This window comes from Balaenoptera acutorostrata, chromosome 17 (genome assembly GCF_949987535.1).
Source record: "Balaenoptera acutorostrata chromosome 17, mBalAcu1.1, whole genome shotgun sequence".
Taxonomy (NCBI): domain Eukaryota; kingdom Metazoa; phylum Chordata; class Mammalia; order Artiodactyla; family Balaenopteridae; genus Balaenoptera; species Balaenoptera acutorostrata.
The window spans coordinates 4600989-4613700 of record NC_080080.1 but is presented as its reverse complement, the minus strand read 5'-3'; the positions used below and the strand labels follow the sequence as shown (position 1 = coordinate 4613700).

General features: G+C 49.8%; 1 protein-coding gene across 1 annotated transcript in view; it reads right to left on the bottom strand.

The window, feature by feature from the left end:
- Positions 1–7426: 7426 nt before the first annotated feature.
- COL22A1 (collagen type XXII alpha 1 chain) overlaps positions 7427–12712 on the bottom strand; it is a 266083-nt gene continuing 260797 nt past the window's right edge. The window contains exons 62-63 of the mRNA XM_028166969.2: positions 10778–10855; positions 7427–8617 (exon numbers count right to left, since the gene is read on the bottom strand). Of these exons, the coding sequence (XP_028022770.2) occupies positions 8427–8617; positions 10778–10855 (269 nt within the window). The 3' untranslated portion in view covers positions 7427–8426. The remainder of the gene's footprint in view (positions 8618–10777; positions 10856–12712) is intronic.

Sequence of the window (12712 nt, the reverse complement as noted above, 5' to 3'; positions counted from 1 at the left end):
GAGGCAGGGGGAGGAGAGAGAGAGGCAGGGGGAAGTGGGAAAACCAGACGCTTGTTTCCTGAAATGTGATGAAAAGCAGAACCCAAGGGTTCCCAGTGTGGCTCTGGAAGAAGTGCCGGCTGGCTGAGAGAAAGAGTGAGGATAAAGAGGAATCTCCAGGGGCCCAGGCTCGCTGCACGTCTCGTCCCTTGGGGTGGCCGTGAAGGGACCCCACAGAGCCCATCTTCGTATCAGGACCTGCCTGCCTGCTGCCGTGTGACCTGGAGAGAGTCACCACACCTCCCTTGTCACTGTGTTCTCACCTGTAAAACGAGGCTAGAAACACCTGCCCCGCAATGGTTGCGAGATAAAGTGTGCAAGGCTCCAGGCGCACGGTGGGCAGGATCACTGGCAGATGATATTAGTTTTATTTTTATTGTGGAGCCTTCCACAACATCTACAGATTTCTCTTCCATAGCACGGATCAGATTAAATTGTAAGGCTCTGTTTCATGTGTGTCTGTCTCCCTATGTGTTGCCCAGAAATAGTGTCGTGGAGTTATTTATATACATACGATTACATATAATTATATTAAATCTCTCTAGACTGTGACCTCCATCCGTGAGATGGGCCCGTGTCCGGTTCGGCTTGCCGTCCCCCGCGCCTGGCACCACGTCTGCTCGCTTAAACAAGCCAGCATCCCTCTGAGACTGGACACTGGTCCTCCAGCCCCGTCTCTGCCACGTCCTTTGTCTGTTGGGTTCCCACCCGCTCAGACCATCGGAGGCCTGTGCTGAGTGGCAGCTGGCTCAGTAATTCCTGCCAAGTTCTCCATTCTTCCCCGACTACAGGGAACATGCCAGAAGGGAACCAAGGTGAGACTGGGACAGACCACCTTACCAATGTCTCCATGGCAACAGCAACATTCCTGTTACACACAAAGGATCTTGGTTCATTATGCGGTCAAAGGTCAAGGCCTCCTTGCCACTGTGCCTTTCAGAACAGGGCTGGCCTCCTCGTTCACTCCCTCTCCCGAACCTCAGGGTTATAAGAGGTGAGGACAGGAGCCAATGATGCCTCAGGAGGAAAGGCTGTCGAAACGCGAAATCGGCCTGGCAGCCGTCTGTGTCTGGAATTGCCTTGTTTTATGCACTTTCCAGGTCTCCAGTGTCTTGACGACACAAACACCCCTCGCTTCACACTCTCTTTCCCTTCCCAGGTGAACCTCCCAGCCAGATCCATGGTTTTCAGTGGCTTTAATAACTTACTATATATAGGCACACACTCTGGCTTCATAAAATAGCACCACAAAAGGAAACTGAAGATAGATGTTCCCAGTAGAGAAACAAAGTGATTGCCCTGAAATAGCACCTCCCCAACCACAACAAGATGAGCCAGAAATGCCACCCGTCTCCTAATAATTGAACAAGTGGCATCTCCTTTCCCTCACGGACGTGTTTTTTAAATGCACATTTGGAGCTCGCCTCTGCCTACAGGAGAAAGCAGTTACTCATGAGAAAGCACCATGGGAAGCAGACAAGGCGACCCAGACCGAGGCTGCTGTTTGCCAGCTCCCTGGACGCCTTGGTGGGATCCTGCAGTGGGAGCTGGGGACGTGCGCTGTGTGTGTGACGTGGGGCAGGTGGGCTCAACCCTCTGCCACAGTTTCCGAATTACCATGGGGACAAAGAACCGTGCCCCGCCCCTCACAGGTGTGTAACAAGGAATAAATGACAAAACCTACGGGAACATGCTTTGAAAAACATGTAAAGCAAATATCTGGTTTGAAAGGAAGGGTTTCTCTACTTGGATTAGAGTAAACAAATAAGCAAAGTGGACTCAATCGCACTTAAAGGATGACAGAGATGTTGGAAAGGATGGATCCGTGTGCCCTGCATTTAGGTGTTGACTCACCTTTTTCAGGTCATCATTTCACAACATATACATGCATCAAAGCATTCTGTTGGGGCTTCCCTGGTGGCGCAGTGGTTGAGAATCTGCCTGCCAATGCAGGGGACACGGGTTCGAGCCCTGGTCTGGGAAGATCCCACATGCCGCGGAGCAACTGGGCCCGTGAGCCACGACTACTGAGCCTGCGCGTCTGGAGCCTGTGCTCCGCAACAAGAGAGGCCGCGATAGTGAGAGGTCCGCGCACCGCGATGAAGAGTGGCCCCCGCTTGCTGCAACTAGAGAAAGCCCTCGCACAGAAACGAAGACCCAACACAGCCATAAATAAATAAATAAATGAATAAATAAAAAAAAATAAAGGAATTCCTTTAAAAAAAAACCATTCTGTTGTACACGTAAAATTATACCATTTTATATGTCAATGATATCTCAACAAAGCTGGAAGAAAAAATTGATCCTCATACAAATCCTGTGAAGTACCTGTTAATTCCACTTCACAAAGGAGGACACGGAAACGTAGGTTATTCGGTTGCTCAGCCGACAGCCTCAGGCTGGCACAGCTGCAGCGCAGAGGGCAGCAGGGGCCCTTCTCACCTGGATAGCTCATTAGGGACCAGAAGTGAAGGAGGCTAATTAACAGCTGACCAGGGGCAGCTCAGCCCTGCAGCTGCGCCGAACTCAATCCGGGGAAGTTCTTGCAAATCCTGGCTCACGGAAGCCAGGGGTTGAGGGCTGCTGATCAAGGAGCCTCCAACCTGCCTTCAGTATAAACCAGAGTTGTGCCCCGCGTGGAGGACAGAATGATTCTAAGCCAAGACCAGTACAGCAGAAGTCACTCCTTCCCCGGCCGCTGGCTGGAAGACAGGTGAGTTTTTATTACTGGTGCCACACAGGAGAAGCCCAGGTTCTCCGACACAGCCCGGAGTCTCTGGGAAGCCCGTGGTCTCAGTCATTGTTTAGCGAGCATCTACTGTGAGTGTCCAGAGCATCTGTGCCAGGACCAGGCCTTCTCCTTCTGGGGCCCAGAACCAACTCTCCTGCACCGCCCTCGGGGCATCCAGGAAAAGAACAGAAGCTTACGGAGATGGGTCCTCGGGCCGTAGCCGTTGGCAGGCAGAAAACAAGAGTTGGCTGGAAAATGCCAGAGACAGCAGGTTGAAGCCCAATTCTCTGGGCCACTTATGCACACTGTCTGTCCCTTTCAAACACACTGCAGCATCCTCAGACTCTAAGGAGGACGCATCTCATCTTTGCAGGTCTTAAAATCTGCAGAGGCGTCGGAGTCTGGCCAAGTTCTGGGTCTGCCTCAACTCTGAGCTCCTGGGCTTGGGTTGAAATAGATATTATTCTCCGGAAAAAGGGCAGCATGAGGCAACCGGGCTGCTCAGCCTGAACGAGGAAGCCAAGGATGGTATGAGGGTAGGGCAGAGATTCCTGCAGGACAGCTTTTCAAAACATGTTAATACCATCCCCCAGAGATCCTGATTCAGTAATTCCGGACCAGACCCAAGAATCTATCAGGTTAAAAGCAAAGTTTCCCTGTAAAATTTGATCACGGAGCCTAAAGGGAACTCACTGAAGAAGTGAGGTGAGCCTTTGCACCCAAACACAGGGCCCCATAGTTTATGATCGTGGGAAAATCACTGTATCTTTCTGAGTCTCATTTTCCTGTTTGTGAAAAATAAATCAAGGTTTGGGCTGCACCAGGGGTTCCCAGATGTGGGAATTATGAACTGGTAGTTGAAAAAACAAATCTTGGGAACCAATATGAAGATATTAGACCAGATCTAAATTTTGACAAGTCGGATTATAAAGAAACAAATATACAAATAAGTATTACTCCCCCGACACACACACACACACTCCTTCTCTCACAGTATGAGACATTTTAAACCCTAAAAAAATTAGCCAGACCTCAGTCTCAGAATGAAGGATCATCCTTCAAATGTGACGTTTCAGGTTTGCCCTTCTGCCCCGTTCACCCCTCTCTAAGCCTCGGACCCACAGAGCCTGGACCAGAGAATACCTTGTCCTGGACCAGCAGTGGGAACCCCCGGGCTTGACTTTCTAAGGATGCTCCAGGTCCTTGTTTGCAATGCTCCCTCACACTGGAACATCACTGCCCTCTGTGTTTCAAAATGCCCCAGACAGGCTTAAACTCTACTCTCTCCGGGACCAGAGCCCTCCCTGCCACACCCCGTGGCCCCAGGCAGCTCCCATCTGGGAGACCAGAGCTACTGATCCCATCCAGAAGCCTACTGAGGAGCTTGTCCGTGGCCCCTTGGGCTGCGGTGTCCGCCTCTGTGGCCAGATGATAGTTCCTGGGGGCAGGAACTGGAACAGAGATGCACTGGAAGTTCCCTGAATCTGCAGGTGTTTCTATGATCTGGAACCCTCCGTCCCACTCTCCAACCACGCTGGGGTTTCTATTCGACCGTCTCAGTTTAACGTTAACGGAAGTGACTTCGGTCTTCCCCTTCACTCACGCGCTGGGGCTTCATCCACACGTTAGGTGAAACCGAAGCCAAGGGGCTCTCAGGGCCGCGCCGAAGGGAGAAAAGCCCAGTCAGTGGTGCTGTCGGGCCCTTTCACGGAGGTCTGCACCCCGACACCTAATACGTCGCACTCGCCGCACGCGGCCTGGCCCCAACGACGCCTTCAGCATCCGAGGACCCAGGAGGCGGGCTGGGCGTGGACCGTCAACTCAGAGACCGTGAACCCAACCTGACCTCGGCCCCTCCCGTGGGCGGCACGGACACCAGAGCCCCACGCAGTCACCCTGCTGAGGGATGTCCCCCCCCCACTGTGGCTTCTGGGTTTTATATTTCGGGAAACAGTACACCAAAGTGCAGAAGTAACCGCCCCTGAAGAGGTTGGGGGGGAGACAAGACGGGTGCCCGCTGCCACCTGCTGACAAATTCTCAACAGGCCACGAGAAAGAGGAAGAAACAAACATTCTCGAACTGAAAAGGGAGTTCGGATCTCCGAAGCAGAGACCTGGCGGAGTGTCCTGGAGGACGGTGGGGTGGGGAGAAAGGGATACCCTGATGTGTAGACCAACCCCCCCAGCTTTCTCACCCGAGCTGCCCAGGATGACAGCTGCCTGTGTGGGGTGCCCGGATCCCAGCGCCGTGACCTCACGTGAGGCTCTGCAAGGTGGTCGGGTGCAGGTGTGAGGTAAGAACCGGCTCCGGGGGCAGCTCCCTACCCTGCAGGCTGGGCAAGGAGCTTTCACGTGAACCAGCCCCAACCTGGTAACAGCTGAGGGCAGGTGAGGGCGCCCCTACCCTGGTGGTCCTCAGGTACCTGGAAATGGCCCGCTGAGGAGCCCCCAACCAGAGCTGTAGACAGGGATCCTTCATGCCTCTCCCACGTTTGCTGCGAGCACGTGGGGCAGGCCCGTCCCCCTTGAGGCCCCAGGGTCCTTGTCCCCAGAAAACCTGCACTGGCTCTGAATCCCGTGTTCGCGAGGGCCCGTCTGCGGAGACCTGCCGCGGTGGGGTTTCCCTGAAGCGGAGCCTGATCCTGGGCCGCGGGCACAGGCTGTTTGGGCGTCTGAGCCGGGAGCGGGGACAGCCATACCGACGCATCATCGAGCCCGTCCCCCTGCGCACGGTCTGAGCAGCCATACAGGTTGCACTTCAGAATGTCCTTTCCAAAGCAAGGGAGGACAGAGGCCTTTCTCCTGCGGTTCCCATACCCCACTGGCTGAGCGCCACCCCGAGGGGGCGTTCAGTCTCCTGCACTTCTGGGCAAAAAGCCCTCCAGGGCGTTAGAGAGAGCCACAAGGCCAAAAAGCAGAGAAACTCTTCGAGGGATGCTCAAGGTGCACCCCTACCCCCCCACACAGGGCTGCCCACTCCAGGGAAGTGCCGAAGAGATGCAGGGCGGGCATGGAAAGCATATGCTAAGTGCCCACCGCACAACAGGAGCAGTCTGAACTTCTCTGGCTGGGGGGCGCTGGAGCCCACCTGTTTGCACCCCATCTCCTCCTGGCTACAGGCAGGGCCCCTCCAGAACCCCCCTAGGGCTCTCAGTGGTTTAAAAACACTGCTGTGATGTTTCTTTCAACCTGTGACTGACTTTCTCTAGTTCTCAGGCCAGACGCTATCAGCGTCATCCGCGTGACCAACACATCCACCCTCAGAGCCCCGCCAGAACCAGGCCGCGGTCTTGGAGGCGCTGCCCCGGAGAAGGAGCTGCCCTGTCAAGGCAGATGGAAACCACAGCGCGCTGTCCTCTCGGTCCACTCCCACCCCACACCCCTGCACCTCCCTGCCTATCATTTTCATGTATTTTAAGCTGGAAATTACCAAAATACTCAGTGCTCCTGAGGTAGTTGTCTTTATTTCCAGAAACCCATCAAGCTCTGTGCCTGGAAAGGACTCAGTACAGTCCATGAATTCCCCCAGCTGCCCACAAACGCGGCCACTCCCAAGCCACACGGGGAGCTGGATGACTCCAAGATCCTCAGGGAAGGAACGCCCCCGGCCCCTCTCAATACCCCACCCGAGCGTCTGAGAACCCCCATAATCAAAGAAGTCTGTGGACTCACCCAGATCATTCCTTCTGTTGTATAAAACCCTTCTTCTTGGTCCAGATGATGGACGGCTTAAAATACAGAAGCAAAATGAACTGTGAAGAGAAAAAAGATGCTCAGAGCATCAGAGAACTGGATTCTATACAAGGCTTTGCGCCCGAGACAGGCTCTCTCTGTGCCTCAGTTTCCCTCTAGACCAGAGCACTGTTCTTCTGACTGTAGGTTGCAACGCACTGGTGGCTCATGGCATCAACTCAGTAGGTTGTGATGAGCATCTTTGTAATGAAATAGAATAGTAAACGTTAGAGGGCCTTGCGGTCAGGATAAATATCGTTATCACTAAGCTCTCCTAGTTTTATATTTAGGTATGCATACACTGACTCACAAAGAAATCGTATTCTTGCTGTGGGTCATGGTCAAATTTTTTTTAAGTCACTGGATTAAAGGATATCTAAGGTCTTTGGGATTGTTTCTTCAAACAGAAAAGGATATTATAATAACGCCCTTGTGTCTTTTATGGTCGTGTGAATAAACTGAGATGGTAGACGTGCAAAGACAGGAAGGAGGTCGTCTCATCCTGCACTGACAGGCATTGCTTCCTGAGGACCCTGACACCCACTGACCCCCAGATTCAGCTCCAACCAACTGGATGAGAGAAGTAGGTCTTGGATCCTATTTTTAAATTGTGGCAATAATATTTCTCTATGTATGGAACCTTCCAACATCTTTGGATGTCTGTACTCCGGGTTCCTAAATTGATTAGAGGCATCTAGCACACAGGTGATAAAAAGGAGGTGCTGGATAAGTATGCTGCCCAGGAACTGGCGTGGTCACGCGCACTAGCTCACACACGTGTGCATTCAGCACGGGGACTGGACCGTGGCTCTGGGCTGGGCCCCCCGGGGGAAAACGATGCATCCCTGGCCTCGAGGGCTTTACGCGGGGGGCAGACGCTGGCGATAAGAAAGGAATCGTCACGGGAAACTGAAGAGACGGAAACTTGGATTTATTGAGCACCTGTTCAAGCTGGGCATGTCATTTACACACACACACTCGATGCCATTTATTTCAGAGCCAGAAGCTGGAGGCACACATTTCCCAGCCCTGGCCAGCACCCCGGCCAATTGCCCACCATCAGGAAAACACACGGGAGTGGTCTCTGGACCCCCTTATTTCAAAATTAGAGTGAAACCAACAGTGAGGGGCAGGGGGGAGTTCTGTCCATGGCTCAGAAGCCAACTTAACACACAGGGCCTACTCTTTCCACACCGGCTCCTGCATTTTTGGTGCAGATGTGGGATTCCAGGAAGCTGTTGCCAGCCACACAACAGTGTTTCACTTCCGCAGGTTTGAAACACCGAGGCGCTGAGTTGGCTCCCAGAGGAGGGATCCTGTGCTCTTCTGCGTGCACTTTCCATCAGGAGGAGAGAATGTTCTTCATGTCTGCAAACTCCTTCTCTTCCTGCTTTACTTATCTCTCCTGGGAAGTAGCGACTGGTGGATAATTTCTCCCTGGGCGACCTCTGGGCACAATCAAGAATAGAAGCCCATTGCCTCATTTTCTTAAAGTTTCCTTTTGAGGAAAGAGGTAAGTTTGGCAAGTGTCTGGTCGGGGTTTATAGCACCGAGAGTTTCCTTAAAACCGGCAGCTATGCTTCAAATGGGGGCTGTCAGAAGAACGGGAAACAAACAATCCCCTGCCCCACGAATCAAGTTTTCCCAACTTAAGAGGAGAGGGGAAAAACTTGAAAAGCATTACCATATGAAATAATAATAATAATTAACAACAACAACAATAATAATAATAATCTGACCGACCGGCAGCATCTGTTGGTTTTAATAATGTTGAGGTCTCTCAAGAAAATAAGACAAAAACAAATGATAAAAGAAAGAAAGAAAAAAAACACAAGGCTGAAATGTCTCAAGACCTCTGCTTCCCATCGGGCTCTGCGTTCAAGTTTCAGAAATCCACCGCCGTTTCCTGGCATTCGGGAATCTTCTATGGGCCCTTCACATTACCAGGTCGAGCAGCAGCGAGGCTGGCGAAGTAGGCACACTGGGAGGGGTCACACTGGCCAGGGGGGCCGGGGGGTCCTGGGGGGCCAGGGTGTCCAGCTGGTCCTGTCTCCCCTTGAGGACCGGGACCCCCGGGCAGCCCATCTTTAGCATAGCCAGGTTCCCCGGGTTGACCTGGCCCAAGGAGCAAAAGAGACAGAAGGTGGTTCAAGTTCGTTCTGCAGCAAATGAGCCCTGATCTCGCTACTTCCATTCAGTATGAACTGAAGACTCAACAACCTCAGAACACCCCATGGTCTGGGCGCCCTGCCTGGAGAGATCAGAATGGTCCACACGGACACCAGGTAGCAGGAAATGTGGACACCTTGCTTTGCAGGAAAAGGGTTGCCTTAACGGTTTGGATTAGGACAGTAATCAGGGTGCCAGAGGAGAGAAATAAACAAGGGGAGAGGGAGGCCAGGTAGGGAACGCATCCTCTGTTACAAGGAAAAGAGAAACCAGACCGTCTGTGTCTGGTTCTAGGAGACGCATCTGAGTTGGGACACCAAGTCCTCCCCATTAACCATCAGCCGCAGTTCATGTATCCTTGGAGATACCTAGCCACATTCCGTTAGCCAATATCTAAATGGTCCCATTTACTCTGTAGTTTCTAGGCTTTATCTATATGTTAAATTTGAACCACATACATGGACTACATTAAACTACTCTGCAAATCAGAGTCAAAGACAATGTAAGTAGGAAGTAAGTAACTGACAGCCCAAAATTTAGATCCAGAAAATACTACCTAAGACAAACTTTCTCTTTTTGTTGGTTAAATCTTTTTTTTTCTTTAACTTTTAATTTTATATTGGAGTACAGTTGATTAACAATGTTGTGTTAGTTTCAGGTATAGAGCAAAGTGATTCAGTTATACATATACGTGTATCCTTTTTAAAATTCTTTTCCCATTTAGGTTGTTTACTTGAAACAAACTTCCATGCCTCCATTTATTAAGCATCATAATGTCATAGGTAATCAATCTCCCTTTTTGCTTTGGCAACTGGGAAGCTCAGTGCTAAGTGCCGTAGTTAACCTTAACAGTGATATTCTTCCTTAAGTCTTAGTAATCACCTTGTTAGAAAATCTGAGTCCCTCCATAAAATAAACAAAAAGTAAACTTTTCCCTTTAAATGATCTTTGGACATTGCATGAATTCTGTTCATGCTTTAGTAGCAGTTATTTAATCTATTGTATTCCTGCCTCGACTGAGTTTTGAGCCAGCAGTGTTGTTCATTCCTTCAGGTGGGAACCACTGAAATCTAGTCATTATCTCAGCCTCACGTTGGTACAATTATCTCCCCCATCACAATGCTTTCTGTTCGGCCTTGTAATCTTTATTTGGAATTGCCTTATTTTAAAAATATTCTTAATATTTTAAGCTATTGAAAAGTAGGCAAGCTATCACAGATATGTATAATGCATGTCTTGTTATCTTCTCTCATGAGAATAACAATACATTTCCACCATAGGAAATTTGGAAAATCAAGAAGATATAAGTACTAAGAATAAAATGACCTGCAGGCCTAATATTCAGAAATGACCACGGGGAATCATATAAAGTAAAATTAAATAAAAATAGAAGCCTCAATGAGGTGGAGTTTGATAACAATTCAGTCTGAGTTCTTCCACACCTCATCTTGGAATGCGATACTGCTGTGTTCTAGAGTTAGTCCCATATAGCCATTAGATAGGGTGGCCAGCTTGTTCAGGTTTTAAAGCTCAAAGGGCCATGTCCCAGGAACCCCATAGCCCCAGAAAGGCCAGGACGGCTGGCCACCCTGCCACGTGGCCAGCATTCTCCAAAATGTGTTCTGAGAACAGTAACAGGGTATTAAATTACATAGTGAAAGAAAAAGCATTCTACATTCAAGTGAGCTTGCAAAATGTTGGTTTAACTGAAATAAACATTATTTTTTTATGCAAGGTCCCTTAGCACTGCACCAAAGAAGTTAATTTGTACTAGGAACGTCTGAAAGAGAAGCACGGTTCCCAGCACTGTCCTGACTTATTTAAGGCCAAATCAGTTTTCTTCAGGACCATTTCACAGGACTTTTAATTCACGGGATACACCTCAAGAACTCATGGGATATACTACAGTTTGCACAGTGAGCCAAGCTGACGTTTTAGAAAGATGTAATAAAACAAATCTGGGTTCCGCCTCGTCAGTAGTTAAGCCAGCCCTTTCTCCCAGCCGCTCCCAAGGCCCCTGGCGATGCAGGGGGGAGGGCTGCCCCGTGCGGCTCACTCCCTGCTGGAGGGCCCTCCCCAACCTGAGAGCCCAGCGCCCGCTCCTACCTGGGATCCCGGCAGGTCCCACCTGGCCTCGGAGGCCAACTCCAGGTTCACCTGGGTCACCTTTGGCTCCTCGCTCACCTGGTGAGAGAAACATGCATCGTTGATGGTAGAGACCCAGGATGGTGGCAGAGAGAGGGAGCCCCGCCACGCGGGGGGCAGGGCCAGCACTGCTGGTGTGCTTTCCACGGCTCGCACGCCCCTCACGCTGGGACCCCTAGCTCCCGTTCACACACACACACACTCAAGCACACACTCGCACCCCTAGCTCCCGTTCACACACTCACACGCACACTCAAGCACACACTTGCATTCAGAAAGACACCCATGTGAACACCAAAATAATTGGACACTCCCTCTAAACATTTGCTCAAATACACATATATACACGTAAACCTTCACTCAAGTGCGTAACTACCCAATTACACATACACGTACGTACATTCGCACATATTTTAGCAAAAATATGCATACACTGATGAACACATCAAACACAGGCACCCAAATGTTCACACCCACACTCTCTTGTATACAAACACATATTTCCATACACATCCACTCACATATGCCTACTCTTCACCATGTTCTAAAAGCATTTTACTTGAATCTTTATCAAGGAGGAGCTGGGTGATAAACAAACCTGCATGTACATAAGACACAGCTCTACTCTCAAGAAGCTTGAGTTCTAATAAGACAGATGACGCAGGGCACAAAGAACATTCTAATGTGAAGCAGAGTCAGATGAGTCCTAATAATCACAGTAATTTAAAATCCTAATAGATGTTCAGAAGAAAGAGGGTCCATTCCCCCGGGAGGATATTTGAGATTATATTTGGGTTAATATCACACAAACTTGATTAAACTGTCTCTCTCAACTTTTTTTTCATCATTCCTTTTTTGCTATGTTGCTTCCAGAATATTTCCTGTATGCAACATATGATATTTTCTTTTGTAATCCAAATTGAAATTTTGCTAGTTCATGGAGATTTTAGGCCACTCTTATTTATTGTTATGATTACTACATTTGGTCAGTCTTTTGTCATAGTCTGATGTTTTCTATGCTTTATGTTTTCTTGTTGACATTGATTTCATGTATTTTGTTTTACGAACCAGAAGAAGTAGAACTTGGGCACACACTTAACAAAAAGTTCAGTAGGAGAAACATTACAAGGAATAAATCAATGAATAAAGAATTAAGAGGGAATTCCCTGGTGGTCCAGTGGTTAGGACTCTGAGCTTTCACTGCCTAGGGCGTGGGTTCAGTCCCTGGTCGGGGAACTAAGATCCCGCAAACCTTGCAGCAACCAAAAAAAAAAAAAAGAGAATTAAGGAATGGAAGATTGAAAGAGGAAGATGTTAGGGGTATGCATTCCTCCCACCTCAGTCACCAAGTGGCAGCTGAGATCACAGCACCGCTTCTTCCCCACCCCATGCTTATTCCTTGCCAGAGAGAAAGGCTGAATGATCAGGTTGGTGAGTTTGGACTCATGCCCTTTCCTGCCCTTTCACATCTGTCTGCCTGCAAAGAGAGTGCCTTCCGACCTGCTTCCACAGTGCGCTGTGTTAAGTGGGGCAGGCGCTGCCCCTTGAAGGAGAGACTCCCTGTTGCCGGGAGCAGCTGCGTCCAGGTGAGGCACCTCTCTGAGGGCAGGAGGGTTGGCAGCCATGTCCAGCTTCAGCTCAAACCACTTGATTCACATGTAGAGCTGGTGTTTAACACCCATTTGCCTGGAGATTAAATGTCTTATTCCTCGCTGACTTCCCAGCTCGAAAGGGGAAAAAGAGGGCATTTTGTGCTACTCCCTGGCACTTGAGCAGTGGAGATGGAGAGAGAAAAGACAGTAGGAGGAAACAGACTCAATCCTCCTGGCAGAAGCATCATTTTGCAAAAATGTCAAGTATGAAACCCTCTTCTGCATATGAAGAAATTACGTGATG